The sequence below is a fragment of the Elgaria multicarinata genome, chromosome 6, assembly GCF_023053635.1.
Source record: "Elgaria multicarinata webbii isolate HBS135686 ecotype San Diego chromosome 6, rElgMul1.1.pri, whole genome shotgun sequence".
Taxonomy (NCBI): domain Eukaryota; kingdom Metazoa; phylum Chordata; class Lepidosauria; order Squamata; family Anguidae; genus Elgaria; species Elgaria multicarinata.
Genome location: NC_086176.1, coordinates 110,586,420 through 110,612,809, shown reverse-complemented (window position 1 = coordinate 110,612,809; position 26,390 = coordinate 110,586,420). Strand labels below are relative to the sequence as shown.

Genomic DNA, 26,390 nt, shown 5'->3' with positions numbered 1-26,390 from the left:
GTTAAAGGAAGCCAGATTCCAGCAAGACATCAGGAAAAACTTCCTGACTGTTAGAGCAGTACAACAATAGAACCAGTTACCTAGGGAGGTGGTGGGCTCTCCCACACTAGAGGCCTTCAAGAAGCAGCTGGACAAGCATCTGTCTGGGATGCTTTAGGGTGGATTCCTGCGTTGAGCAGGGGGTTGGACTCGATGGCCTTGTAGGCCTGTTCCAACTCTGCTATTCTATGATTCTATGAACTGAGCCTTTTCCTTGATGTGCTAGTTCTTTTTGGTTTTGCGGGTTGTGTGGAAGAGCGTATGTTTTCTTTTCTTCCACAAAAGAGATATTCAGTTTTGCTTGCTTGTTGCTTAAAGGACTACAGTCCAGGGATAGTTGTTAATACCAATGAATTACCAGCCTAGAGTCAACCTCTAAATCTGAAAAAGGTTGCAAGGCTTCACTGTTTAGTCAATTAATCATTGAGATAAACCCATCCAAAAAAATTTTTTATTGAATAAAAAGGTGCTCCTTCATCAACAAGGGAGCGCCTGTTTATTAAAAATAATTTTTAATTATTTCAGTAGGAAAACCTAGGGATACTGTGGGTTGTGCAGGCTCCATCTTAGAAGAGGTATTTCCCTTTGTGAATCACAGACAGGAATGCCTCTTCGAAGGTGATGTCCGCTGTAAAGCATTCTTTTTTAATCATTGGATTGATTTTATTCATATGCAAATTGATGCAGATTTCTTGGACGAATTGATGAAGCCATCATTGCTCATCTGGAAATTTAAAAATTCAAGGCCAGCATTTAGATTGCAGCAGGGACTAAAATTGTGTTTTGCTCTTCTCTGCAGGGTACTTAGGAGTGTAATTAATCCTGCCATGCATAGTTCAATATATAAACCAGTGCTGTTAGGATCAATTAAAAAAACACATGCCATGCAATTGATTAGCAGTGCAATCCTATGCATGTTTAGAAAGAAAAACGTCCCACAATTCCCAGCAATGCTGACTGGGGAATGCTGGGATTTGTAGGCCTTTCCCCCCGTCTAACCATACACGGGGTTGTGCCCTAAGGATACCAAAGCAACAAAGCTCCCTGGATATGATCGTAGCAGGAAGAGCCTTTGTCCTCTTGAAATAATAAATATTTCAGTCTCCTTGTCAGAAGAGACAGCAATAGTGAATGCTCACCCTTCCTCAGCCTCTTTTATCTGCCGGCCCTCTGGAGGATCAAAATAAACAAGCAGAATTTTACAGGCTTGCCTTCATTTTTAATGCTTTAAGATAGCAAAGGAAAAGCAGTACACCTTTTTTCCTACCACCCAAACAGTTCTATACAAGTGGAAGCCCACAAACATTCATGGAAAGATATATTCTAATTGGTTTATTCTAAATCCAGTTCTCCTTTCCAACGACTGCACATCACCTCTTGTGTCTTTAGGTCGGAAGATTCTGCAGCATTCTGAGCAGTTGGAATGTTGATAAACGTTCCGTGACCTCATGGCAACTCAGGTCATGGCTAGTGGGGACTCACAGAAACAGATTGAGGGCAGAGCTTCAGCATTGTCCTCTGTGCTACCGTGACAACACAGCAGTTCAGCCAATAGCTAAGGATGGCGTGCAGACTGCCAGTTAACTGCCAGATTGCATTTAGTTCCTTCGGTTTTATTACTGGCCTTTTATTCCTGTCACTTCTGGGCAGATTTGTATAACTACTACTTTTCCTCAAGCCTTTATTTTTGCTGGTTTATTTTGATGTCTTATTTTATGAAATAATAGCAAAGACCCTCAAATAGAATCAAGACAGACACCTTGAGTTCTCAGGGGAGGGAGGTGAAACAAGTGGTGAAGAAAGACAAATGAATGGGGTAGAAGTGGATGGAGAAAGGTAGGGAAGGAAACTCCTTCAGACCCCCACCCCCCTGTCCCTACAGTGAGTTTCCGTGGAACGGGTGGAGCAATGGGATGAAATTATCGCACTTTTCCTCCCTCTGCCTGCCCCATTTCTCATCTTTTCCTGGGCAAAAGGAGAGGAAGAGGCTCTTCCCTCCAACAGCATTTCCAGTCTGAAGGTAAGGGTGTTATAGTGTCAGGGAAGGAAGCCCCCAACAGTGGGTTCTGGGGTGGAGATTGGTGAAAACTCTCAGCTCACTAGAATCCCCAACTGCATTGCTGTCCCCTCCTGCATTTCACCGTTTCCACTTCTTCTGGCTGGCCAGTTGTTTTACCAGTCCAGTGGAAGGGGAGTAAGCATGGTGCAATTGCTTAGCAGTGGTTGGAACTGCTCCCTTGGCCCGCCACAGAGCGTGGAAAGGATGGCCTTGAAGCATCGCCAGAGTAGGTCAATGCAGACCTGGATCAAAAACGGGCAGAAAAGCACCCAAATTAGGTGAAAAAAAGGGAGAAGCAAATTCTCAGGATGCTGAATTTTTTATGTGTAGGTGGAAGAGCCCGATGCATTTCAGCCTGTATCTTTTCAAGGCCTTCTTCAGGGGATTGTAGGAAGATGTCTGCAAAAATCTTCATATCAACAGAATGTCTTTCTCAGATTGTTAATAGCGACTAACTTTCTGTTGATCAGAAGATTTTTGCAGACATCTTCCTACAACCCCCTGAACTAGGCCTTGAAAAGACACAGGCCGAAACGCTTCGGGCTCGTCAACCTACAAATAAAATGTTCAGCCTCCTGAGAATTTGCGTCTCCCTTTTTTTCACCCAGTGCAGACCTGGACCTTCCCCGAGAGCTCAGTATCTTGAGACCATCTTTGTTTCAACTAATCAGTGACCCAGGAGGATTATGAAATGCAGTCACTTGATGAGTTCATAGTGTTCCAACCAACTAAAATTAAAAAACAACAACACAGCACTGTAGTCCATTCTGGACAAGAGAACAGATCCCATTGCAGAGGATGAATGGTTTTCTAACCAGATATGCTTGCTCAAAAAACAATGGCTCACCTGATTGTTCTCTTATCTTGCTGTGAGTAGAGGAAGGGGGAGAGAGAGAGAAAGAGAAAGAGAGAGAGAGAGAGAGGTCAGTGGCAACCAGAGAAGTCAAAGTTTGGAATTAGTTATTTTAAACTTTCTTATCTTCTGAGATAATTTCTGTGAAGAGCAGGGCGTCTGATCATTTTCTTTGCTAGGAAAAAGAATCAAGCACTACTTACTTTTGCTTGAAGGTGGTGCTAGAAATGGCCAGCCATCTTTGGTTTGCTTTGTTGAACGTTAGAGTCAAAGCCCAAAGTTGAGAAGAGTTGAGTGCCTTTGGACTACAAACAAACAAACACTGCCCAGCAACATAACATGGGCCTATTTCCAGCAACAGCAGATTATTTCGTTCGTATTATTAATCGTAACAATTAATCATTGTGAGCCAACTAGAGGTGATATGTGATATTCCATGATATGCATAATGTAACTGGGGTTTGGTTATGTCAAGTTCTAAGCATGTCTATAGAGAAGGGGCAACCGTAATACGACTGCCTACTTTTCTGAGGTGGTCTAACTCATGTCTGTACCTGCCTAGACATGCAACCATCTTATGGGGATAAGGCAATGGTCATCGCTGTTTCTGTGCTTGACCTGGGAAGCGACATGCTGGAATCTAACTTCAGAATTCCCAAGACCGTCAGGGAGCTGGTAATGTCCATTCTGATACCTTCAAAACATTTGTGCATGTGTCCTCCAAGGAATGCCTTGGACATTACCAGCTCCCAGCTTCAAACACAGGGAGGAGTTGCCCACAGAACTTTGCTCCACATTCCTTCACTTCTGCCATGAGATCTATAATGACCCCAGTTATGCTGTCTCTGAAATGGTGTCCACAGCACCAGTGTTTGGCAGGGCCGATGCTTCGGAAATCCTAGTCTATTAATAGATTTCGCAAGCATAGGAGCCACCCCCTTTGCTTTCATTTTTATTTTATGGGACCCAACTAGTATGCAGGTAGTATGTGCGGATTCTGACCACTCCTCACCTCCCCAGTCCCAGAGCATTGCTGGGGTTCTCCAGTGTTCCTGCCTCTCCCAAGGCGGTTATGGTGCTTTCCTTGGCTCAGGGCCCCACAAAAGCTGGTTCACACAAAGAGCCAATGAGAAGGCAAAGTTGTTCCTCAGAGCATAGGAAGCTACATTATACCAGGTCAGACTATTAGTCTGTATAGCCCAATATTGTTTACGATGACTGGCAGCAGATCTCCAACAACTTTTAGATAGGAGTTTCCCCCAGCCCTACCTGGAAATGCCAAGAATTAAACCTGAGAATGTCCCTATGCAAAGGATGTGCTCTTCCACTGTACTGTGGTCCCGGCTGTAAGGGGTCTTGGACTGTACTATTTCAGGCTGCAGATGGGAGTTGGCCGTGGTTGAATATTTCTCCCTATCTGTATAAAACTAGCACATCAGACAGAAGGCTAGAGCACAATTCTTCTCCTTGGCATCTAGTTTTCTAAGAGTGAGGAGAATGTTGATTTTTATTATTTTTAAAAGTGGGTATTGCATCCCCAAAAGTCCCCATGCAGTCTGCAGTGGTACAGCCCAAGAACACACCTAACATTTGGGGCCCAACTAGTCTGTAGGTGGCATGGGTTGGAACCCAACTCATCTACACTTTGCGTGAGCAAGGCCCTAAATGGTAGCAACTCAGGATGCATCCAGAGAGAAGAGAGGTAAATTTGAATCAGAATTATGAGGCTGGCGGAGAGAGGTGGGTGGTGGTCAAAGCCTTTATCCTGCACTGTGGTCTCTATGAAATTGAGCACATGTGCATGTTCAGAAGCTGAAGCTGATGCACGCCCCTTGGAGGAAAACATGTGGATATTGTACTGGACAGGGGTGTTGAATGTTAGGTCTGTGGGCAAAACCTGTCCTTCCAGAGTTCTCAATATGGTGCTCTGGGTTTCCCTAGATGGCCACACTCCCTTGCCCTGGCCACACCTCTTCCCCAAATGCCAATCATTTGGAGGTGTCTTACCTTTTGTGCAGACTTCCCCCCATTCTGAGAGGCTGAAATGTTTCTCCTAAGGCTTAAGTTACTGGCAGTAAGAGCTTTAAGCTACAATGGCCCCATTCAGAAGACACCTTAAACCACGGCTTTAACCATGCTGGTTAAGCCAGGCTGTGTTCAGAAGACACCTTAAACCATGGCTTTAACCACGGTGAGTAAGCCTTTTTGCCTTAGTCACCATGGTTAAAGCTGTAGTTTAAGGTGTCTTCTAAACATGGCCCGGCTTTCTGGCTTAACCACCATGGTTAAAGCCGTGGTTTAAGGTGTCTTCTGAATGGGGCCAATATGGTGGTATATTTAGTATTTTGCGCGTGCTCCTTTTGCCTTTGGCTCCATGTACCACTAAACTGGCAGGTCCCTGAGAGCCTCTCCAAAATTGGGTTCAGCTCCTGGGCTGAAAGGTTTGATACCCCTGGGGGTAGGCACCTGTATGTTTTGATCTTTGAAGCAAATAGCAGGACATTCACCTGGTGTTCTGCTTTGTTTTAAACAATACAACTATAACAGGGGCAAGGGTCATTTTTAAAAGCAACAATGCAGGTGATCCCACACACAAAGCCCTCCAGCGTCATGTCAAATTCTGCCCTTAGCCCTAAGACGAAACACATCCCGTGAAAAACAACCTTGCTCCATTGGGAATTTAGAGCCAAATGGTGTTAAATGGGTCTTTGCATTTAATGTACATTTTATTTTTAAAAATGAAGATTTCATCACATGGGAAGGGCTGATAAATAGTGGGATCAAAGCAGGCGTGGCAAGGGGATTTAACCCTTCTCTTCAGGGCTACATCTCTCATCTGAAGCTGCTATTTGCATTGGGCAGAAATCTCCCATTGGCATCAATGGGGGATTCCCCCCTTCCTAAAGCAAATGCTAGTTTCACAGGAAGGATTTTCCTCAGAACAGCAGTAGGGAATGAAAAGATTAAATCCCCTCTTCCTCTACCGTGATTCCCATAATTTTCAACCCTCCGCCTGATGCAATTTTGCATTTTTAAAAAAAACAAAAATGCATGTACACAAAGGTGTATTTATCATCACCTGTAGAGTTTTGCAGAAAGTGCTTAAAACTTGATATCACCAAACTCTTCCCGGGGGGGGGGGGAGGGGGACACATCAGTATTTTCAAGGGGGAAGAAATGGGTGTTTTTCAGTCTTATCTTGAAAGAAACCATTTTTCGGCCAGGAAGCTAGTGCTTCCAATCTCTGCTTAAAAGCTTTTGTGAAAGTATTAATATGTATATGTGAATATATCTACATATATAGATATAGATATATTTGCCTAATAAATAATAAGCACAGTTTTTTTTAAAAAAATAATAATAATGGTGAAGCAAAGCACCAAATTCTCACAGATTTTTTTTTTTTTTGAGTGATTGATTGAGGGACGGCAACTTGCAGAAGCGAATGGATGCAAACCTTGGGAGCTGACATTGAGTTGCTTCGCAGTTGAACGTCTTGCATGAATGAGGACAATGAATGGTCTTTTAAAAAAAAATTCTCTAGAAACAAAAACATTGATAGTTTACAGGGTTTTGTGAGTTTAAATGCCTTATATTTAACAATCATAATTTATGACTAACTTGTAGATATTGTGGGTTCTTATTTAATTATTTTTATAGTTGGGTTGGTTTCCTTTTTGTTGTTTTTTGCATTTTTAATTATAATTTATTTATTTAGAAACAAATACTAATTTTTTTAATTGCTCCTCTATTACCTCATAATATTTTTTTTTTTGGCATAATTTCTGGGAATGGAATGCTTTGCATGCATCGGTACTTTCAAAGAATGAAAATGATAAAAATGGGCGGGGCACATTTACCGTTTCAAAAACAAAAAAATAAAAAAATATATATTCAGGGTGTGTGATAACAAACTGTATTACTCGTGGTGCTGTTACCTTGGAGACATTCCATACAAAAAAATAAACAAATGCAAACCTTTGATTCTGTACGCTGTGACATAGTGGAAAATCTGCAATATAGTGGCCGTGTTTTAGCACACACACACACACACACACACACACACACGCAACACATTAAAAACATATATAGAGATAGATATATATGAATATTATTTGCACTCATGATCAAATTGCGATGATCCACTCCCTCTTGCCTTTTTATTTTTATTTTTTTTTATTTTTTGCATTGAGGGAAAAGTTGTAATCCTCAAAACCCAACATAAGGAACGGGTCTCTTTCTGAAAGCTTTCGATGAAATTCCAAAACGAATATTCCTTCAGCCCCTGAGGATTTATGCAGAAACAAGACCCACCAATAAGATTGCAGCCGTGCATGACTGTGGTAGTTATGGTGGAATGTAGACTGAGAGCAAGCCTTTGAATTCTGCAACCTCCTTCACCACATACAGACCCTTTAATGCAGGGATGGGGAACCTCAGGCCTGGGGCCACACAGGACCGGCCCAAGACATTTTGCTGCCTAGGCAAAGATGGCGCCCCCTTCCATTCCAGAACCCAATTGGATTGGCACTTGAACCTTACTTCAATAGGGGCAACAAGTTAGAGTCCTCCATCATAGCTGAGGGAGGTAGCTGGACAGCCATCTGTCAGGGATGCTTTAGGGTAGATTCCTGCAATGAACAGGGGGTTGGACTCGATGGCCTTGTAGGCCCCTTCCAACTCTACTATTCTATGATTCTATGATTCTATGAAATAGGCTAGTTTAGGGGATGGAGGACAGACTGTGAGGCACGCCCAGCTTTGTTCTCCTAAGAGCATAAAATGGCTGGAGACTGTGACTGCTGCCCCCAAGCATCTGCTGCCTGGGGCGATTGCTTCACTCTGCCTAATGATAGGGCTGGGTGTGACCATATTTGGGAAACCAAAAAAAGAGGTCAGCGGGGTGGGGGGCAGGAAAGTGTGCTTTCCATGGCCTCTGGGAAGTGCAGCATTCACCCCCACCATGCTTATGGTGGCCTTAAAGGGCAAAGCATGTCATTCCTAGATATTATAGAAAATTACAGAAAATCCCTTCTGACACCCAGGATAGAACAAAAACCTGGGGAAATCTGGGGAAATCCTGACAGTTGGACACCCTAATTAGGGTCAGCCCTGGGGCCAGATCAAGCCCACCAGTATCCCAATCTAATCCTCGTCCCCACTCATTTTACTCCAATTACGGATTGTCTCAGAATTTCCTTGCTTTTGCGCAGTTTTTTCCCCTTACTCTGAAAGATTGAAATGCATCCCCTGGGGCCTAGTTGCTGGCAGTTAAAGCTTTCCGCTACAACGTACTGGTATTTTTGGCCCCATTGCTTTTGCCTTTGGAGCTGCCTGCCACTGGAGTTTGACCCCCCCCCAAAGCTTCTCCAATATGTAGGGTGGCCATATGAAAAGGAGGACAGGGCTCCTGTATCTTTAACAGTTGTATTGAAAAGGGAATTTCAGTAGGTGTCATTTGTATATATGGGGAACCTGGTGAAATTCCCTCTTCATCACCACAGTTAAAGCTGCAGGTGCCCTGCCCTCTGTTAAAGCTGGTCACTCTAGTATAGCTCCTGCACCTTTAACTGTTGTGACGAAGAGGGAATTTCAGCAGGTTCTCCATATATAGAAATGACTCCTGCTGAAATTTCCTTTTCTATGCAACTGTTAAAGATACAGGAGCCCTGTCCTCCTTTTCATATGGTCACCCTACCAATATGGAATTCAGGCTGAAAGAGGTTCAACACCACTGCTTTATTGGAAACCAGAGCTCACTCATGTTGTTGGCTAAATAACTAAGCCATGGTATCGTGTGCGTGGGGCATACTCATGGAGACATAGATGTAGGGTGACCATATGAAAAGGAGGACAGGGCTCCTGTATCTTTAACAGTTGCATAGAGAAGGGAATTTCAGAAGGTGTCATTTGTATATAGAGAGAACATGGTGAAATTCTCTCTTCATCACCACAGTTAAAGCTGCAGGAGCTATAATAGAGAGACCAGATTTAAAAGAGGGCAGGGCACCTGCAACTTTAACTGTTGTGATGAAGTGGACATTTCCCCAGGTTCCCCATATATACAAATGACTCCTGCTGAAATTTCCTTTTCAATACAACTGTTAAAGATACAGGAGCCCTGTCCTCCTTTCCATATGGTCACCCTACATAGATGTCCCATGTAGGGGTCCCACTGAAGGTTCTTCATGTGGTGGAGGAGAGTGCGCAAGCTCATTCTTCTCATTCCATCTTCAGTCTACCTGTCTACCTGTATGTGAAGCAGCCCAAAATCTATTTCCTAAATGTCGGAGAGCCAAGCAGGTTGGTGGTGCATGTTGCCCCCTTAACAAATCGTGTAGAATGGAATTGCCTCCTAGCTGGAGGTGTTAACAGTCTTTTGATATGTCAGCCAGTACATTCCCAGCAAAGAACTTGCACAAGGAAGGTCTCTTCACCTTGCCATTACATGCGTATCCAAAGATAATCAATGGGGCCGGGGCGGGGCAGGTGGTTGCACATGTATTCCAAAATGTAGATGATTTCTACGCTATCTCCGATCTCAGTAGAAGCTTTTATTTTGGCAGAAACGGTTACAGAGCTTCTAACCTACACTTCAACAGTCAAGGAGACTACAGACGAATTGGGGAGGAGGTACAAAAGGGAAAAAGGGTTAAACAAGAGCTGAATGTGATCAAATGCAATTCTTGATGATTAATATTTGACTCCAGAATTTTTCAAACATGCACCACCTACACTGTGATGGGACACCCTTGGTACTTGTTTTTAATAAAACCCATAGGACTCAGTGTGATATAAATACCCAGTTTTCCCTCAATGCCAAAGGAAAGTGAATGGATCATCCACTTTTTTTTTTTGTACTCCTACTGCTGTTCTGTTGTGCTGTGCAACATTTTGCTACATAGACTATTTTATAGGATAAAGCTAGAAAAAAAATATTTATTATTAATATTAAAGCAATAGTGCTGGGGAATTGAAGAGACGTTAGAAATTGTGTAAATGCTTAGATTCACTTTTGGTGGATTTTTTTGTACTTTATTTATAACTAATAAAATGAATTGCATTGCTAACTACTTCCCTGGAGTACCAGATGGTGTTGTGATCGGGTTCAGAGGTGGCACTGGATGAACGGCAGGTGCTGAATGGGTTAAAATCCGGGGTGAGACTTGGTGTTTCCTTGAATGTCAGCGGGGATGGCCAACATTTTTGGCCCCCAAAGGCCATATACTGTAAGAGGTGGGTCAGGATCACATATCACACACACACACACACACACACATACATGCACAAACCTCCCCTCCCCATCTTCTAAAATCAGGTGAAAGGAATGCTGGGAGGGGGAGGCTGGGATTAACTGGAAGGGGCAGGAAGTCACATCCCTACCCCGATGGTTTCCCCCATTCAGAACACTTCATAGAATCATAGAATAGAAGAGTTGGATTCCCCCTATGCAATGCAGGAATCCACCTTAAAGCGTCCCTGACAGATAATTCCCTCTATATCCAACGTTTAGGTGTGAGTGCCACAGCATCCCTATCATCCTAGCTGTGGCTTCTGAAAATCCAGTAAAATCCAGATTATACCATGCTGTATCCATGTGCTACCAGGCCTCGGTTTTATAGCAGTATAACTGATAGGCGACCTAGCTCCCTCCACCCCCCAAATAATCCTGGGGATTGTAGTTTGGTATGGCACTGTTACAAATCCCTGGCGTCTCCCCTTATCAAAACTACAGTTCCGAAGGTTCTTTGGGAAGAGGATATAAAGTCTGTGGCCACAGCTAGACCTAAGGTTTATCCTGGGATCGTCCAGGGTTCGCCCCTGCCTGAGCACTGGATCCCCTGTGTGTCACCTAGAAGAACAGGTTTGACCCCTGGACGATCCAGGGATAAACCTCAGGTCTAGCTATGGCCTGTGACAGAAATATATCCAAAGCAGCCTTTCCCCAACTTGGTGCCCTCCAGATGGGTATTTATTTATTTGACTTGTGCCCCCACCTTTCTACCAAGAACAAATGTCATGCAGTGCAGCTTACAATCATAAATAAAACTTGATTAGAACTATAATAAGAGGAATGAGTTAAGAGACAACTAAAAACACAAATATCACGGAATAAAGGCAGTATCTAACCCGAGAGATGCTTTGGACTTCAACTCCCATTGTAGTCCTTGGAGTTGTAACTTAAAACATCTGGAGGGTACCAGGTGGAGAAAGTGGCCCCAGAGGGACACATTTTCTCCAAAGAAGTTGGGTAACATCTCACGACCACACAGGGCTCTTTCGGCTGGTTTAACTCACAGTTAGGTTGTGAAGCTAAAATTCTACTTATGCATCGAAAGTTGCCTTATGCTGTGCCAGACCATTGGTCCATCTGGCCCATTACTGTTGACACTGACTGGCAGCATCACTCCAGGGTTTCAGGAAGAATTCCTTCCTAGCCCTACCTGGAAATGCTGGGATTGAACCAGGGGCCGTCAGCATGCCAAGAAGGTGTGCTACCATTGCTCCCTGGTCCCTCCCTATTCAGAACATCGCAAAGTGAAGGTGGAATGCAGATGTAAGAAACCAATTAGTGGCAGTCAGGAGAGCATTTAATCTTGGCACACATCATTGGGGCTATATTGGCAGAACCATGCCTACAGTTTTCAGCTTCTCCGTTTGTACCCATTTAATCCGGCTTTCCCCATCCTGCCATTCACTCCAGAGCGAATGGAAAAGTCACTGCAGCAAAGGAGATCTCCACGCCCGACCAGCTGACGGCTCCTCCGCTCTCCATCTTCCTTTGCCAAGAAGGCGTTCATTTGAGAGAAATATATGTAAATCCTTCCCTTGGAAAAGTTCCATGGGAATCTTATTACGCTTGCAGCATTAGTTGTTGTAGCAACGGGAATGGGTCTCGGGAGGCGAAAAGTCAAAAGTTTAATGCAGCAGAAAGAAGAAGAGAAACGGAGACAGTTTTGTATGACTTGCTCTTGATCTCTGCAAGAATCCTGACCCTTCTCTGGATGGACTTGATGCCTGTCCTTAAGTAAGGCGCTTTTGCAGGGAGGCCTGTTTGGGGTCTCGGGTACCTACATTCAATGCAGCTGAGACCCACAAGACCCACAGCATCTTGGAAGGGAAGCTTATGTGATTTGGGGGGGGGGGGCTGCTGATCCCAATGAGCACTGGATGTCCAGATACTGCCATTTGAATTAGGGCTATGCACGGACCCCCCGAACTGCTTCATGGCCCGATCTGGAACTTTCGGGTCGCTTCGGGTCGATCCAACCCTCCCCCGCTTCACAGAGCGAGATCCGGAGGGGGGGAATCGAGATTTTGCCCACTCTTCTCTACTTACTTGTCTCCGTGGTGGGTGGTGGAGGCAGATAAGTGGGGAAGAGGGGACAAAATATGGGCTGAATAAGCCCCCCTTCCCCTGCCCCCTTACCTGACTCCACTGCTGTCGCTGCACAGACTGTGGCAGCAGAGCCAGGTAAGCCCCCCGTACCCCCGACTTACCTGTGTCCGTTGCGGCCCATTGCAGGCTTCAGAAGCCTTCGACGGACCGCGACAGATGCAGGTAAGCTCCCCTCCTTCCTTACCTGGCTCCGCCGCCATCACCGCATGGACTGCGGCGGAGCCAGGTAAGCCCCCTCCCCCCACTTACCTGCAATCGTAGCTCCAGATGGAGGCAAACCACTTCGCCTTAATCCGCAGCTCTCCCGACCCAATTCGGATCCGCCTTTTGTGGAGGCGGATCGGGTCGCTCCGCTCTGGATTCGCGATCCGAATCGGAGCGGAGCACAGCCCTAATTTGAAACGCCTGCAGTGGCTGCAACATAGTATTGCTCCATGGCATTGTGGGAAATTTAAACAACCACTCCCTCAGAGGGCCATTGCTATTCTCTGCTGCTGGACCAATGCCGCAGTATTCCTGGGAGAGGCTCTACCAGTTGGCACTTTGCAGAACCCCCCTACCCCGAAACTGGGTGCAAGCTTTGCATGGTTACTACCATTTACCCACGTGAGGGTACAACCGTGGCTCAGGTGGACATGCACAGCTTTCTTCTAATGAGACATACCATTGATCCACCTAGGCAAGTACTGCACACCAGTTGTCCCCAACCTGGGCTGGATCTATACTAGCCTTATAACGTTGCTAGTGTCCCTTTCTAACGTGGTTCTCTGTATCGGTTCTCTGTATCACGGGGCACACTAGCGTGACTTACCTTTAGCTGCAACGGAGCTTCAGGGCACGTTGTTCAATCCTTTCCGTTCTTCCTCTTCTCTGAGAGTAAGCAGAGCTGCTCGGTTTGCTCCGCCCACTTCCTGCCTCGTTCCTAGCCAGCAATAGTCATAAGCACACACAAACTCCCTCCCAAAACATCATAATACAAGTCCCTGGGAATAGCCTGAATGCATAGGAGCCAGCCACTTTGCTGAAGCTAAGATGGGCTGGGTCTGGTCAGGGTTTGGATGGGTGACCAGGTTGAAAAGTTTTAGCAGCAGCCCCAGCTGTTGAGATTATTTCAAACACACCATTTAAGCCCCGCTGGTCATGAGTTTTGGACTGGGAGCAGAGACCCTTGTTAATTTTCCTGCATGGAGCTACAGCGCTCCTTTGAGCGCTCCTCAGCTCCTTTGCAAAGAGGGGGGAAATGTTAAAAAAAATCATAAAAAATCAACCGATGACCCAATTCAATTCAAATTTGGTATTTGAATTACTGTGCCAATTTTGGTGTCTTTATCTATAAAGCTTACGCAGATGAAAGCATTTGTTTAAAATCCTGCTCCTGCACCCACAGCAGCGGCTCGGGCGAATCTTTTGCAAAAGGAGCACAATTAAGGCAGGATGCATGGGAGTACTTCACAATCAAAGCAGATTCTAAGGTGGAAAACTTCTGAGTCCTTTGCATGCAATTGTCAGTGATTGCACAGTATAACGCTGGTGTGATTTATCTGCTGTAGCAGATAAGATAGCAAACGGGGTGAAGGAAGGAGAACAGGAAGTGGGCGGAGCAAACCCAGCAGCTCTGCTACTGTCAGAGAAGAGGGAGAGGAAAATTACCGGTAGAAGGAGGCACATGAATCTGTAGCCGCGCTGCAACTAAGAAATAGAACCGGTAAGTAGAACTCATTTACAACGTTGGAGACCCAGGGTCACGTGACGCTGTGTGTCACAGTAACCCATTCCAAACGTTAGAATAACATCAGTGTCGATTCCCACCTGGTGTTCTCCAGATGTGATGGGTGCAATGGCCCTAATTCCCAGCCAGCATGGCCATTGGTGATGTGGGCTGGGAATTATGGGTGTTGCAGTCCAACACATCTGGAGAGCACCAGCAGGGCTGGTGAACAAGTAGGTCGCCATGGTGAAGTGGAGGAGCAACTCCAGGGGACTCTTGTCTGTGTGCCGTTGCTGGGATGTGGATCCTCAGCTGGTGCTCTCTAGATCTGTTGGACTGCAGCACCTATTATTCCCACAATGGTCATTCTGGCTGGGAATTATGGGAGCTGTAGTCCAATGCATGTAAAGGTCACCATGCTGGGGAAGGTTACTTTATACCTGACCGGCAACAGTTCTCCAAGGTCTCGGGTAGACGGGTCTTCCCACCCCGCCAGTGAGATCGTTTTAAAAATGAATTGATCAAAGGTCTTCCATTTTACACGTAACCATAGCAGAGGCTGGTGGCTCCGATTTTGGTAGGGCTGTGTATCCTGGGTTTTGGCCAGCACCAGCTGGAGCTCTAAATGAGCGATCCAAGGTCCCGAAGCCATTTTGGGGATAAAGTTCAGCACTTTGGATAGCCCATTTAGAGTTCTGGCTGGTTCTGACCCAAACCCAGAATGGGTTTACAGCCCCACCGAAATTGGTGACACCAGCCGCCACTGCTTAACGATCAACAAGGTTTAACAGCAGCCAGGTGTAAAAGAATAGGGGGGGGGGGAATCCTGATGTTAAAAATGCGATAACGATAACGAAGACCTAGAGGACATATATGTGACCAAAGCACAGGAAATCAGGAAGATTAAGATGAACACTCCATGGAAAAGGTGAACTTAAGCAGATGGGTGCAGTATTGAGCCTGGTAACTTCTGCATCCAAAGCAGGTGTTCTACCCTTAAGCTACGGAAAATTGGGTCATTGGAGTTAGGAGTGTTGGAGATTGCCACGAGGGATTCAAATGACTTCGGATTTCTATGAAATTGACCTGTGGATTCCAAAGTGGTTTCCACAGACTTGTGCTAATGAGATTTAGTGCAAGTGGAAGTAAATTCTGGTTAAAAATAATAATCCGATTTTGTCAATGAGTAGACAGCCCATGAAACAAAACCAGTGGTGGACATCAATCGACAAAATGGGGAATCCACAAAATCAATGGGTTATACCAGCTTTTCCCAACATCTTGCCGTCCAGATGTTTTGGACCACACCTCTCAGCACTTTTGACCATTGGACACAATGGCCTGGGGTTGATGAGAGTTGAAGTCTAAGCTATCTGAACGGCACCAGGCTGGAGAAGGCTGAGCTGCACAGTTGTAGCCAACTTCTAGGGCCTTCTCTATTAACTTAACTGGACGTCAGCACATTCAGAACTCTGGATAGAGTGACCAGCTCATCAGCTGGAATTCATCAATACTACCTATAATAAAATGCAGCAATTGTTTCAAAGGGAACTTTATTAGTGTTTAAGACCTAGCATACAATCTGGCAAAGCTAAAATGGCCGCATAGCACACAATAGAAATGTTTTTAAGCAGGAAAAAAAAGCATGTTTTATTTTCCACGTACGTTTTCTTTAAACTATATTTCTTTTAGAAAATGGTAAACCAAATAACATTCATCGTTAAAAACACTGAAATATAGAGAATTTTCTCAGTACTTGTCCTGAAATATTAAGAAGACTCTCTCAGCTAAAATTCTGTAAAGACAAGTGATAACAAATGAATTTAAACCTATTCGGGGGTTGCTCAGGGACATTTTACAAAATAAATAAATAAATAAATATGAAAGCAGGGGGAGAAAACGTTTTGAACGGAATGAAGTTTTTGCTAGCTGGACACCTTTCCCAACATGAACCTACCCGAACACAACGTTCAACATCTAAGCTCCTCCTCCGGGTGCCTACTCCAAGGGAAGCTCGGAGGGTGGCGACAAGAGAGAGGGACTTTTCAGTGGTGGCCCCCCAACTGTGGAACAATCTCCCTGACAAGGCCCGCCTGGCACCAACATTGTTATCTTTTTGGCACCAGGTCAAGACTTTTCTCTTCTCCCAAGCATTTAGCAATATGTAATGAGCCTGGGTCTGTTTTTAGTTTTTAAAGTTGTTGTAGTGGTTTTAAATGTACATGTCTATTGCATGTTTTTAATTTTTGTATATTGTTTTCAAGTGTCTTAATATTAGGTAAACCGCGAAGAGAGCTTTGGCTCTGGGGCGGTATACAAATGCAATAAATAAATAAATAAATAAATAAATAAAATAGATTTACATTAAAATTCAATTTGGGATGGGAATGAAAGAGAATTGACTGACAATCCGACCGCCAGCCCAGGCATAAAGATCGCAGAGAAGTGAACATTCCAAGTTGCCATCAATTCCTCGGAAACAACTCTCTCCATGTTAACCCATCACCTCTTTCACGGTCCAGCCACTTCCCACAGGGGAAGTTTGTGGTCACGCCAGTCGCCGAGTTGGTGATCTCCACACGCTCGACCAGCCATCCGGCCGATATCCCGCTGCTGTCGTGCTCAACCCGAACTTTCTTCAGCTCCCCGAGTTCGAGGATTTCCAGGTAAAACCGATCCGTTTGGCCCCGTTCGAAGAGGTTGCGGTACTTCTGCTTGAGGGCCCGTTTGCCCGAATCCCCGTTCGCTCCGAAGATGGTAAGGAGGACGTTGGCATCTGTGCCGGCTCCCTTCTCAAACCCTGTCACGACAATCACCTCGTATTTGACTGGCACCAAACTCCGGGCTTTGCTGGCAAAGCTCTCGATGACCTTGGCACACTCAATGACTTTGTGGTTTCCCTTCTTTCCTCCGTGCAATGGGATTTTTGCATTGCACCTGAAAAAATACCTGCCGAAGGAACAGAACGCAGCTTTGAATCGGAGTTTACCTTTACAACCAAATATTTTGCTGTAGAGAGCTTATTTTTCTCAGGGAAGAGAAGGCATTCTTTTCCTCTAACAAGTATTTTGTCCGCTTTGCTAAATCCAGTCTGATTGCATGTTTTGTTACTCTTCTTTTGTTTAAATTCCTTTGCCTGGCAACGTTCCAGATGATCTTAGGCACAGAAACCAATTTAATTGGCGGTGTTGTCTCTCCCTCCTCTGCCTCAGTCCTGAATAGCTGCAATTTCTGCCTGCTCCATCCATCCCACCCCAAACTCAGAATCAGCCTACAAAACCGAGTGCCCCCCAGACTGCTGCATGATGTCGCATTTTATGGTGGGCCTACGTTTGTTTGTGTTTTTTTGGATAAGGAGATGAATTTCTGCTTTGAAACGAGAAAACTTCCGGGCACAGATTTGAAATATCCTGACCGTAATTCCACGTTGAAGAATCATCCCAAACCCATGGCAGGACCGGTGATGTACTGCAAGATGGGTTGATTCTTTAGCAGCTTTCAGGGAATAGATCTTCACATGAGAATGGGGAAGGGTAGTGTAGCATGAGGAGGAGGCCAAAACACATTTCCTCAAATGGGAAAGTTCGCGCTTTGTCAATAAATGATTTGTCTGATTTCAGGCCCGGTACCTGTGCAGTCATTTCCTATGCATGTGGGCCTGCGAGGGACCTGTGTCTGCTCCCATGAGAAATTAACTAATTTATTTATTTATTTTTAATACATTTTTATACCGGCCAATAGCTGAAGCTCTCTGGGCGGTTCACAAAAATTAAAACCACAATAAAACAGCCAACAGGTTAAAAACACAAATACAAAATACAGTATAAAAAGCACAACCAGGATAAAACCACGCATCAAAAAAATCGATATAAGATTAAAATACAGAGTTAGAACAGTAAAATTTAAATTTAAGTTAAAATTAAGTGTTAAAATACTGAGAGAATAAAAAGAATAAATTAATGGCTCTTGTTTGCATAGGCGTGTACAGTGCATTTCATTAGGGTGTGCACTCAGGGGATTTTTATTTATTTATTTGTTATTAAGGCGAACATTTATTGAATCCCCTATCATAAAGGGCGTTATTTTTATTCATTTATTTATTAAACACTGTAGACTCTTTGGCTTGTCTGACTGCAGAAGGGCCATTGCAGAGGGGGCTGGGGGAATGAGGAGACGCTCCTCAAGCAGCATCATTGGGTGGGGCTTTGTGGTGTCACCGGCTGGAGGAGGGGCTTATGTGGCAATATTAGCCTTTGGGGGCCCTCCTCTTGGCCTCTTTGAAGCATGGCTCCTGGCGGAGAGGCTCCCAACAGAGTGATTCCATTTCTCTCCTGCTGCCAGGAGCAATGGTACTCTCTCTGAGGCAGCGGTGGCACTGGCAGAAGGCAGCTGGTGGACCGTTTCCACTGCACCTGGATCCCCCTTTGTATCCCTACTCAATGGTCCCCTCAATTCGGTGTTTATTGCTCGAGACATTAGGGTGTGCCTGGGCACACTCCGCACACCCCTTGTGCACCCCTGTGCTTGTGAGCCCCAAAGGACTCACCTACTGTTAGCTTTGACTGCTGGGTGGCATACAATTTATTTATTTATTATTTATTTAACTACAATTATATACCGTCCCATAGCCAAAGCTCTCTGGGCGATTTAAGACAGCAAGTCAAGCAGAGGAGGAGCTGTTCAGTTGGTCTCTGTGAATTTCACGGCTCGGGATACCACCAAGCCAAACATTATTTATTTGATTTATTCCCTACCTTTCCACCTGGAAAATGGCACTCAAAGGCACCACTGGGGCAAAAGAGGATGAAAATCCAGTAATTTGGAGGAGGGGGTCTTACTAGGAAAAGTGGTGGAGGCAGAACTTTCTGTCCTTGCCATTATTATTATTATTATTATTATTATTATTTGTATCCCACCTTCTTCCCCAATACTGGGACTCAAGGCGGTTTTACTAATTTAAAACCATACACAAAAATATAAATGGAAATATGCAAAAGTTAAGAAATATAATTAAACCGGCCGTAATATTAAAACATTTCGGACATGTAAAACACAAATGTCCAGCAGCCACCATTTCCCCTCAGCCCCACAATTCCCTCCTTGGAACAGGGCTATATCATGATTGTTCCAAGGGCATTGTGGGAAGACATGGCGGCCCCTACTGGTGGCACTTCCAGCTCAACTTTGCTTCTTTCCAATCCGCTTTCATGGAGGAGTGCAGTGATGGTAGTAGTTCTGCTCCATCTCTGCATCGGATGTGATTGGGAATCACTCTTAATGCTGCAGCTCTACAGAACTACAGGCCTTCAGGAGAGACATGCCCTTAACAATATCTCACACAGGCCTTAGCTAGACCTAGCAGTCTAGCGGGATGGAGGGATGAAGATCCCGCGCTATTTTTATCACGAGATCTCCCTGTCAGTACACACGTGGCATGTGATGACCTCAGAAGGAGAGGCGTTACGGCCACCATTTTCTTCTTCTTTTCCCTTAAGGGGACAGCAGCGCATGAACACTCGTGCACAAAAGGTAAGTGATTTTTTTAAAAAAATTACTTTCCCCGCTCCCCCACCCCACCCCCAATGGGCGCAGTTTTCCTGAGGAGTGCTGCGCCCCGTGTGCGGGTCCCAGATTCTCACGAGGAATTGCGAGGAGCTGGGACAAACCGCGGCACCCGGCCACACGTTCCGCGGTCTCGGGCGCAACCCTAGACCCCTGAAAAACCGGGCCTAAAGGGGAGGGCTGCAATGTGCTAAATTTTCAAATACCATTCTGAAATAGGGGAAGAACATGATCTCTTTTCCCAATATCTTGCTATACAAAACTTGGCAGTAGCCAACAGATTAATGGCTAATTCTAAGACAGACTTTAGCACTATGTTCTTTAGAGAACGCCGTAAGATCACCTTGGCGTCTATTGGCAAAGAACAAGCTCTACTTTCTTCAATTATTTTTGTCATCTTTCCCCAGGATTGGTTAATAATGGGGTGTAGCCCCCCCCCCCACAAATGAAAGAAGTCAGTGGGTGCTTTTTCTAAAGGAACATAATTCTCACATAGGCTCTAAAAATAGATATTTTGGCGCACCACAGGAATGAAGTGTTTACTGTTCAGTTTTGGATATATTGCTCTACACCTAGTACAAATGAAGAAGCCAGCAGGGTGAGCTATCACAAGGGGTGGGGAATCTTCTTCCCCTTCCTACCCAAGGCAGCCCGACAGGTCTCTGTGGCAATATGGTGGTACATGTAGCTACAACAAGAGTTGCCTCTATTTTGGGGCCTGTTGAGTCAGCTTTGTTTCTCATCACTTCTTGGCTCAATTCCAGATTCAGGAGAGTGGTAGTCAGCTTTTTTAGCATATGGGCCACCAGTTCAGTCCTAAGTATGAAACAGAATGACACAACTGTACCTGACAGTATATGCACAGCCCATTGGCCCTACGTGAGGTTTTGGACTGTAGTCCAAACCTAAACAAACATGGCACCACACAACGGATTTATTTATTTATTTATTTATTACATTTCTATACCGCCCAATAGCCGGAGCTCTCTGGGCTGTTCACGGAGCTCTCTGGGCGGTTTCAATAGACCGCCTGATGCTGTTGCTGGTCTATGGCCACAAAAGCCATGTGGCTCTGTTACAAGACTGGGAGAGGGGATACCTTTTCCTTCTGGTAAACCCTTTCTTTATGTGGGTTCTCCAAGAAAAGAATCTCTGATAGGCTGCCACGAGTTGGTATGAATCTCCTGACATACCTTAGTCTGTCCAGCTACTTGGGGAGTTTCTGAGCCCTGTGACCAAGGAAAAGGGTAGACTTGAGCCAATGCCATAGCTGAGATCATAGGTGTTGGAAGCATGGCCACCACTCAGCTAGCTTCAAAAGAAAAGAAATAAGACTGATATGTCAGCATAGAATGAAATTAGGTCGAGAGAGGAACTCCAAGCTTCCTAGACTGTCTTCTGACCTGTGCTCTCCTTCCTTCTGATGCTAGCCTGATACTCTTAGGGTTGCTGACCTCATTTCCTGCTTCCTTCTTCTTCATGCTCTTGTCTCTTGGACAGGAGACATCTCTTTGGGTCTCTCTCCATCTTGAGTTGGAGACCCCCCTATACCACTTGTGTTTTCTGCAATAAATGCAAACGTTCTTATTCCTTTGACCTAGACAGGATCTACACTACTGCTTATAACAGTTTATAAGGATTATGACAACTGTTCAGGCCCAGGACACATTACATATACCGTTTTCATACCGTTTTAAAAGTGTTATATCCTGCTTGGTGTAGATCGGCCCATAGAGACTCCAGCACGATTTATCCAGGGCAAAGTCTTCTCGTTCACCTAAGATTCCATACAGCTCAGCCCTTCTCGGTGTTCCGCTAATATTAGGCTCTCTGGTAACCAAGCATGTAGGCCACAAAGCCCAGCATGCTTCTGCCACTTGTGGCATCAGGGCCACAGGCCGGCCATCTTTCAGCTGTTTGTACAGGTCTTCCTGACAAGCCACTTACTTGTTGCAAAGCTCCATCTCTGTAACGACGATCTCTGCGACGTGCCAGAAGACATCTGCTTTTACGCTCGATTTCTTTCTATCTTTTGGACAGTGACCAACACAGATGGCTGCGATGTCGCCAACATTCTTGGAAGAAAACTCGAATACATCTGTTGCTCCTCTGTAAGGACCCCCCCCCCCGCGCAACAGCTTTAATTAATATTGTGCAGACTGACAGTCATTAACAATGAGAGGACACGGGTTAATTTCTACAGGGATGTAAAATACAGTTGTTGTTTTTAAAGCATCCTTATTTAACCTGCTAATTATTTCACACAAAAGGAGATTATGTAAAGCAGCCTTCCTCAACCTGGGGCGCTCCAGATGTGTTGGACTACAACTCCCAGAATGCCCCAGCCAGCTGGCTGGGGCATTCTGGGAGATGCAGTCCAACACATCTGGAGTGCCCCAGGTTGAGGAAGGCTGATGTAAAGGATCTGCTAAAGACATCTTTATTGAAACAAACACTTCCAGAATGACCAGCCACAGTTGTATTGGTATATCTTGATTTTAAATATTTTTATTCTTTTATTTTTTATTGTATTTATATCCCGCCTTTTTTCCTCCAATGAACCCAAGGCGGCATACATCCTCCTCCTCCTCCTCCTCCTCTCCATGTTATCTTCACAACAACAACCCTGTGACGTAGGTTGGGCTGAGAGTGTGTGACTGGCCCAAAGTCACCCAGTGGGTTTCCATGGCCGAGTGGGGGCTAGAACCCGGATCTCCTGACTCCCAGTCCAACACCTCAGCCACTACACCACACTGGCTGAATACATATTCTTTTGTATTTTGATTGTGTGTAGAGATGTCAAGGAAATCTGCAACGGAACCTAATGAGTTCGGATTTTCATGAATCTGACCTGCAGATCCTACAAATCCCTGTCAGGTGAATTCTGCGGACCTGAGCACTGTTTTTTCTAACCTTCGAGAATTTCGCACAAATTTCCTCATAGAAAGATACTAAAAATTTAAAAGCCTAGCCAAAAATATTCATCCCCCCTGCCATAGGTTGAAGCGTAAAAATGCACATTTTGGGGAAATTTGTGCATTTTCGCACATGCGAATGTTTGCAAATCTGCATTCACACAAATCTGCACATATGCAAATTCAGAGACTAGGAAAAAAAACCTGACTATGTAGGTGGGCAGGGGACACTATGAAAGCCACCTGACAATCTGCAAGCGAGGAGATACTACAATAAGTGGGGTGTTCCAGCAAGAATGCCCTCTTTTCCACACATAAACTTGATTTGTTTCATCCCAGACGCAGCCAATTTCCACAATGCATTCCCTGTCTTTTCTACTCATACTTATTTTCATTTTTACCAGAGTTTTTTTTTAAACCTATGATTGCCAGTCAATCAGGCAAATTAAACCTTTCAAGATCCACTCCCGCTGTCTATAACAAGGAGATAACAATATTGGCCTACCTGACAGGGTTGCTGTATGGATCATTGAGATGATGTATGTGTTTTGAACACTTGGTTAATGAATTGATTAGCTAACAGTTGAAACCTGTGTAAATTTATATATGAGAAACAAAACAAAAACATTTCTAAAGAAAAAAAAAGTCTTGTTATTTATTTTCCCCTGAGACAGTACATCTACGTCTCAGAAGAGGCCATTTTTGTTCTCTCAGATGGGACCAAACCTACAATTTTTAGAAGTACTTGTAATAAAAATTATTTCAAAATAAGATCTGTTGGCCAATCAATTCATTGGGAATGGCAATTTTTTTTTTAAACCATTTTATAAAAAATTTATTAATCTAACAGCCTACTTGTTCCCAACTGCTCCCACCATTGGTGATGTTGGCTAGGGCTGTAGCGCCTAACACTTGGAGGACCACAAGTTGCCCCCTCCACTTAAACTAAGGATTGCAGCATGTGTGTGATATCAACATCTCACCTACCTGAGAAACCTCCTCTTTTTGGACGAATTCTCCAGCAGGAACTCTTTGGAACGTCCAATTTTCCCCTCGAAAATAAGCGAGACATTTTCCTTGGTTTCAGCATCTGCTGTATCGCTGGTGATGGTCACAATCTCATAAGCTTGAGAGTCAAAAGACAGCAGACACTGAAGGTGGGTGGTGGGGAGAGGAAATGTAGCCCCCCCCCGAACCCTTTCTCTTCGATAGCTGCCATTTCCACTTGTAGGTGGTTCCTGCTTCAGTTGCTATTTAAACTGGAGCAATTGCATACTAGTACATGAAAGGCTAGGGCCAGATTTAGCCTTAATTAGAGTAAGCCCATTGGAATCAATGAGAGAGTTATTCATGACTAACGCCCATTGATTCAAAAAGGCTCCTCTAAGCATGGCTAGGGGCATGTCTACACCAGGCGATATCCCGGGGATCGTCCTGGGATCGTCCCTGTGCATCCACATGATGCACAGGGGATCCTGTGAGCAGTTAGGGATGATCCCTCCCTCTCCCTGGGATATCGCCATACACTTTTTTCTCGGTTTTTCCTGCGGTCCCGGGACGATCCAAGGACCATGGGTGGTGTGGCTGTCCGACCCGGCTTCTTCCCTCTCCCCCACGAGTAGCAGGCGTCATCGGAGGGAAGGAACTGGGCTCGGGCGAGTCCAGGTCCATCAGGGATGGGGAGCAGGGTCGGGGCTTCCCCCCCCCCTTTTTTAAAAAAACAACTTACTTTTGTGCTGGAGTGCAGGTGCTCTCCAGGTCCTGTTTTTTTTGTAAAAAAAATAATGGCGGGTGTGACGTCCTACTTCCTCCCTGGACGGTCGGATGCTGTGTGTGAACCCAGGGGGAGGATCTCACGATCATCGTATCACAAGATCCTCCCCCTTCCCTCCCATAGTGTAGACACGCCCTAAGTTTGGATCTGGATCCACAAACACACACGCAACAGATTGGAAAACGTTTAACAATCCCAAAGAGGCGAAGACCTAAACTCCTTAACATCACTTGGGCTTAAAATCTGTAGCCCACACCTAATCCATGATGAAGATTGCTGTTATTAAAACATTGACATTCAGATAATATTGTTTAGGATGCAAGCCTATGTATGCTTTGACAGAAAAAAGTCCAACAACTCCCAGCATCCCCCGGCCAGCCACGCCTGCACTCACTTTTCATAGAATCATAGAATAGCAGAGTTGGAAGGGGCCTACAAGGCCATCGAGTCCAACCCCCTGCTCAATGCAGGAATCCACCCTAAAGCATTCCTGACAGATGCTTGTCCAGCTGCCTCTTGAAGGCCTCCAGTGTGGGAGAGCCCACAACCTCACCAGGCAACTGATTCCATTGTCGTACTGCTCTAACAGTCAGGAAGTTTTTCCTGATGTCCAGCTGGAATCTGGCTTCCTTTAACTTGAGCCTACTATTCCGTGTCCTGCACTCTGGAAGGATCGAGAAGAGATCCTGGCCCTCCTCTGTGTGACAACCTTTCAAGTATTTGAAGAGTGCTATAATGTCTCCCCTCAATCTCCCCTTTATCCAAGAAAGGATAAAAGCTCCCTCCATAAATGTGCAGGTTTGGATTAAGAGCCTTGTGTGGCACAGAGTGGTAAGCGGCAGTTACTGCAGCCGAAACTCTCCCTACGGCCTCAGTTCGATCCCAGCGGAAGTTGGTTCTCAGGCAGCCGGCTCAGGTCGACTCAGCCTTCCATCCTTCCGAGGTCGGTAAAATGAGTATCCAGCTAGCTGGGGGAAGGGTAACTGCGACTGGAGAAGGCAATGGCAAACCACCCCACTACAAAGTCTGCCAAGAACACGTCAATGAAAGCAGGTGTCCCTCTAGGAGTCAGCAATGACTCAAGTGCTTGCACGAGAGGTTCCTTTCCTTTCCCTCGGATATAAATCGGGGTGAATTAATGCAGAATCTGAGAAGTTAATTAACACAACCCTGCTCTCTGCCTGACTTCGAGCAACCAATCTGGGGGTTGCCATCCACCCCCGGCTCAAGCCTGGAGCAAGGTCACACAGTAGAAGGGCCATGGCGACCTCACTTTGAAGAAAAACGTCGGGGTAAAGTCCTGACCTTTTTTTACTGCACAGCTTTGATGAAAAGCCCCGTGGTGGTTGCGAATTGGCGGCTGCGTCGTATAACTGACCCAGCGCCACTGCGCAGCCACTGCAGAGATTAGAAGGCATCTAGACAGCCCCTGGGTCTCAGTCGGAATTCTAATGGAGCTATCCAAGGTGCTGAACACAGAGGATTGAACACTGCCTCCCCTTCCACCTTCCATTGGCATCAATGGAGACTCAGGGCTCTGTAGAATAGATCCGGGGTCCTGGGAAATACATACAGAAGCCCAGGGGTCCAGGCTTAGTAATGCCCCTGAAAATGGCTATCAAGACCAAGAGTTTTTTTTTGTGGGGGGAGTTGTTGTTTTTAAGTGAGGGAAGCTGAATAAATACAATAAGAACATAAGAACAGCCCTGATGCTGGATCAGACGAAGGGCCCATCTAGTCCAGCACTCTGTTCACACAGTGGCCCACCAGCCATTGGCCAGGGACCAACAAAGCAGGACATGGTGCAACAGCACCCTCCCACCCATGTTCCCCAGCAACTGGTGCACACAGGCTTACTGCCTCAAATACTGGAGATAGCATACAACCATCAGGGCTGGTAGCCATTGATCTCCTCCAGGAATTTATCCAACCCCCTTTTAAAGCCATCCAAATTGGTGGCCCTCGCTACATCTTGTGGTACTGAGTTCCATAATTTAACTGCGCTATGTGAAGAAGTACTTCCTTTTATTCGTCCTGAATCTCCCACCAATCAGCTTCATGGCATGACCCCACTGGGTTC

The 26,390-nt window shown here is 45.3% G+C and overlaps 1 protein-coding gene across 1 annotated transcript in view; it reads right to left on the bottom strand.

The window, feature by feature from the left end:
• Window positions 1-16,524: 16,524 nt before the first annotated feature.
• The window catches only part of LOXHD1 (lipoxygenase homology PLAT domains 1), a 250,714-nt gene continuing 240,848 nt past the window's right edge, over window positions 16,525-26,390 (bottom strand). The window contains exons 41-43 of the mRNA XM_063128805.1: window positions 23,524-23,662; window positions 21,569-21,730; window positions 16,525-17,008 (exon numbers count right to left, since the gene is read on the bottom strand). Of these exons, the coding sequence (XP_062984875.1) occupies window positions 16,525-17,008; window positions 21,569-21,730; window positions 23,524-23,662 (785 nt within the window). The remainder of the gene's footprint in view (window positions 17,009-21,568; window positions 21,731-23,523; window positions 23,663-26,390) is intronic.